Here is a 4,381-nt window from a genome sequence, read left to right on the forward strand (position 1 = left end):
CCGGCCACGGTGAGTGCGGAAAGCCAGGGGCGGGGAGGTAGGGGCGGCGCAAGCGCCCGTGTCCTCCCCGACACCCGGGGGCACAGACGTCGACGAGGCCAACAGCGGCTCCGTCGTCGGCGGGTCCCGGGGTAGCAGCGGACGGCCTCGGCGGGGGGAGAGGGCCAGCTCTAAGGGCTGGGAAATGTCTACGTGGGCGGGCTCAATCCTGTGGTGGTTGTACCCCACCTCAAAGGCGAGCCTTCGCCAGTCCTCAGGGGCCTGTGGGCTAGGGTGTCCGGTGGATAGGTCATTCAGCAGCGTCGGACCCGAGTGACCAATCGCGACGTCCTTCAGGCGTAGACTGGAATCTGCAGTCCTGAGGGCCTGGATGTCGTGGTCGGAGGCCTGTTCCGAGCCCCTGTTGACGTAGTCGAGGTCCGGCTGTACAGCTCCGACGACGACGTTGGGCTTCTCGGCGACGTGTCTCGCGGCGCACTCGGAATCGAACGTGAGCTCTTGTCGTGCCGACCATGGCCCCGCTACCTTTGACTCGGAAAACGTGAGGGGTTCGTGGTCGGTGAAAGCTGTAAGAAGGCCGCCGTATGTCGCCTCATCGCGGACACATGCCAACGAAGCCCGTGTCTGTGCGTTTATTAGGCGGCCATGTCTAATGTCCACGAGGAGACCGTGTGCACCCAGGAAATCTGCCCCCAGTAGTGGGAACGAAATGTCGGCCGTGATGCAGTCCCACGTGAACCGCCGGCCCCCAAAACACAGTTCCACGGTCCTTGTACCGTAGGTGCGGATAGGGGTATCGTTGGCGGTCGTCAGGCGTGGACCTCTATCATCGCCGGCGGTGTCCTCTTTTGTAGCTGGCAGGACGCTCCTCTGAGCTCCGGTGTCGCAGAGGAATTTGCAACCGGAGAGTGTCTCTAATGAAAAGCAGCCGGTTCGACACACCTGCGCTCACCGCTGCTACCGGGCGCAGGTGTCTGCGTTTATGCGTCATGACGAAAGTGCAAGGGGAACGGCATCTTGTCGCCCTCGCGCCGAAACGTGCGTGGTAATAACACAGGCCTGCGGCAGCGCTGCTCCTGTTCTTCCTCGCCCCTCCCCCCTGCGGCGTGTAACCGCGAGTCGAGGCTATTAGCCCTGGGGTAAAGTGTCGAGTGGCCAGGTAGAACCGATCCGCCTCCTCTGCCAGAGCACGGGGATCCACAATACTTGTATTGGCCAGTGCCGTCTGTACCCGTGGCGGCATGTGTCTGAGGAACAGCTCTTTAAATAAAAAGTTTGGCTGCTCGGCGCCCAGTAGGTTCAGCATCATCTCCATATGCGCCGACGGCTTGCTGTCTCCCAAGCCTCGTATAGCCAGCAAGCGTCGGGCCCGCTCTGACTGTGACAACTCGAATAATCTGAGTAGGTGCGTCTTAAACGCCTCATATTTATTACGTGCAGGCGGAGCTGTTATGAAGCCTACCGTCCTCGCCGCTGTAGTGCTCCCGAGGCTCGAGACGACGTGGTAATATCGCGCGGCGTCGTCGTCAACCCCTCGTAGGGCGAACTGCGCCTCTGTTTGCGCGAACCACGCCGCCGCAGAATGCTCCCAAAACTCCGGCAATCGAATAATAACGGCATCGTTTGCCATGTTCGGTTCGGTCCCTGATACTTCAGCGAGACCAATGTCGGGGTCACCAGTGTAGTGCCGAGAGATGGGAGTCGGAGACGGTAGCTCGAGTTAGAGCGAACAGCATTTATTTGGTACACACCTACAACATGCTACTGCTACGTTGCGTGCAGTCCACTCGTGTGTGGTGGCAGGAAGTGCCACCTCATATAATGTTCGGGCGGAACTCTTGTTCCTAACAATAGTTCCGTGGGTGAATTATGTACAATTAACAATCACTACACTACAATACACTCTTTTTCTGGATTTTTTTAGTATCACAAACAGTACTGTATTTGAAAATCTGGTATGTCATAAATGTATAGATGTAGCAATACTGTCTATCTGTATGTCATGTATGTCATATGATGAATTGAAAATGGAGGACCCTGATGGAAACAAGACGAAAGTCTTTCTCTGGTCTGCATCCTCTTAACAATTGTATGTATTGAGCTGTACTGTACTGTACCCATTCTGCAATCTGTTAATAAACTTTTCAATCAATCAATCAATCAATCAGAAGCCCCGCCCCCGCCCAGACGTTGGCCTCTGTCGCTCTGCAGATATACCCTACTCCCTGAGTTCGCCTCGTAGTGTTTCGACTGGGTTCGCCTGGCTGTCTGTGTGGTGTCTCTCAGACATGGCCGAAGAAAAAGGCCAGGTAACGTTAGTTACTGAGGGAGAACAATATGACCCTTATTTTAAAGAGAGGATACAATATACCCCGGAGGAGGAGGCACAGCTCGAAAGGCAACATTTCTGGAAAGTGATCGATGCGTTTAGATATTACAGGTATGGGCATTTAAACCGATGCCGTGCACTGCAGCACACAAAGAACTTGCTAGTCAGCGAGCCTACTAGCCTAAACTAAACTCTGGCACTAGCTAGCTACAACCGATATAATGGCTTCTTATAACTCATTAAAAAAACTGTTATAACTGATAGCTAGCACGTTTATTCTCAATCAACGGTGGGCATCGCTGCTTGCAGTTAAAGCGGAAAGCTTCCCTGTCAACCGTTAGCTTGATAGCTAGCCTTAGCCAGTGTTAGTTAACGTTAAACGCCACATTCACTGTGGTTTCTGTTGTCCAGTAAATATTGCATTTGTTTTTCCCGCAGCGGGAAATGATCACTGAACACAGCAAGTGAGACAACACACTAAACGTTACCACTATGAATTGAAAATGGTGGACCCTGATGCAAACAAGACAAACGTCTTTCTCTGGTCTGCACACCATAACAATTGTGTGTATTGAGCCGTACTGTATTGTACCCTTTCTGCAATCTGTTAAATAAAGTTTTCATTCAGTCTGGAGTGAGATACTCACAATGACAGATCAGAATACATACACAGGTGGATCCATAGGAAAGCATCACTAGCTAATGGTACTGGGAAACCATGGTAAAAACAAATGGCTCAAGTAAAACCCCCCTTTTGTTTAGGTCTTTGTCTTAGTCTCGTCGTACTAAGAACACATCTTCTGAACATGGTAATTACTTTCTCTCTCTCACAATTCAAAACCTTGTACAAATTACCTTGCTAATCCAATGCTTTAACCCGTGTGTGTGTGTGCAATGCGTGCATGTGTGTTAGGATGCATGTCCAGGAGCGTGTGGAGCGAGCAGAGCGTCACTTTCGGAGTCTACCGGAACATCACCAAATGTTGATGCCGGGGGTTCTGCCCAACTTGGCCCGCATCGGCCAGTGTGTCGACCACAACCAGGAAGTGCTCCAGGCCATCGTCCTGAACTGTATAGACATGTTCGAGAACATGGAATACGGTGAGCAGGTGAGGTCATGTGTCATGCACTCTCTCACACCTTGTGTAACTAATTAATACAAATGACAATTCCTACTCATGAGAGTGTCAACGGTAAATGCAGGGATATGGCGATTTTGCAGGTTAACCAGGACACGTGTACATTCCCTGTCGGGTCGGTAAATGTGAGCGGAAAACACGCCACAGCCGCCCAGGATCCTTTTGATAGATCACCCCAGATGGCTGATTATTGGCTTCAAAGGTCTCTCCGACCTGATGGGAAATGTGGCTCAGGAGGTAGAGTGCTCGTCTGGTAATCGGAAGGTTCCCGGTTCGATTCCCACTCCTCCTGAGCTGTGTGTCGAAGTGTCCTTGAGCAAGACACTTAACCCCTAACTGCTCCCGATGAGCAGGTTTGGCACCTTGCATGGTTGCCTCCGCCATCGATGGGTGAATGTGAGGGAAAAAAATTGTAAAGCGCTTTGGATAAACGCGCCATATAAATGCACATTTATTTATTATTATTTATATATCCCAGGAAACCGATGAAATCAAAACCCGTTCTCCCACATTTACAGTAACATACTGTATTCACACAAACACCAAGCAAATGAGTGGAAAGAGGTGGGTGGTAACTAAGAGAGCGACAAGTAGACATGTATGTTTGCAGGCACGCATGCACACACACACATGCACACACACAGACATACATACACACACACAGACACACACACACACAGATGGTTGGTAAGCGTAGTTTGTGATGTGAAGAGGAATTTTAGGTTGCATTACATCTCATCCTCCAGCAAGATCCGAGGAAGGTGCGGCCGGCCTCAACATTCGACATGGACAAACTGAAGTCCACCATCAAGCAGTTTGTCAGGGACTGGAGTGAAGCTGGTCAGGCTGAGAGGGACTCCTGTTACCAGCCCCTGATCCAAGAGATACAGAGGCTGTTCCCCAGTGACCTGTA

General features: G+C 51.3%; 1 protein-coding gene across 3 annotated transcripts in view; it reads left to right on the forward strand.

Moving 5' to 3' along the window:
• The first annotated feature begins 2,264 nt into the window (after positions 1–2,264).
• carnmt1 (carnosine N-methyltransferase 1) overlaps positions 2,265–4,381 on the forward strand; it is an 11,392-nt gene continuing 9,275 nt past the window's right edge. For 2 of the 3 annotated variants that reach the window (XM_084323400.1, XM_084323401.1), the window contains exons 1-3: positions 2,265–2,440; positions 3,243–3,438; positions 4,215–4,381. In XM_084323400.1, coding sequence (XP_084179526.1) covers positions 2,289–2,440; positions 3,243–3,438; positions 4,215–4,381 — 515 coding nt within the window. In that variant the 5' untranslated portion in view covers positions 2,265–2,288. Of the gene's footprint in view, positions 2,441–3,091; positions 3,139–3,242; positions 3,439–4,214 lie in introns of all 3 variants that reach the window. The other variant, XM_084323402.1, reaches the window with a different exon arrangement.

This window comes from Notolepis coatsorum (genome assembly GCF_963971535.1).
Source record: "Notolepis coatsorum genome assembly, chromosome: 10".
Taxonomy (NCBI): domain Eukaryota; kingdom Metazoa; phylum Chordata; class Actinopteri; order Aulopiformes; family Paralepididae; genus Notolepis; species Notolepis coatsorum.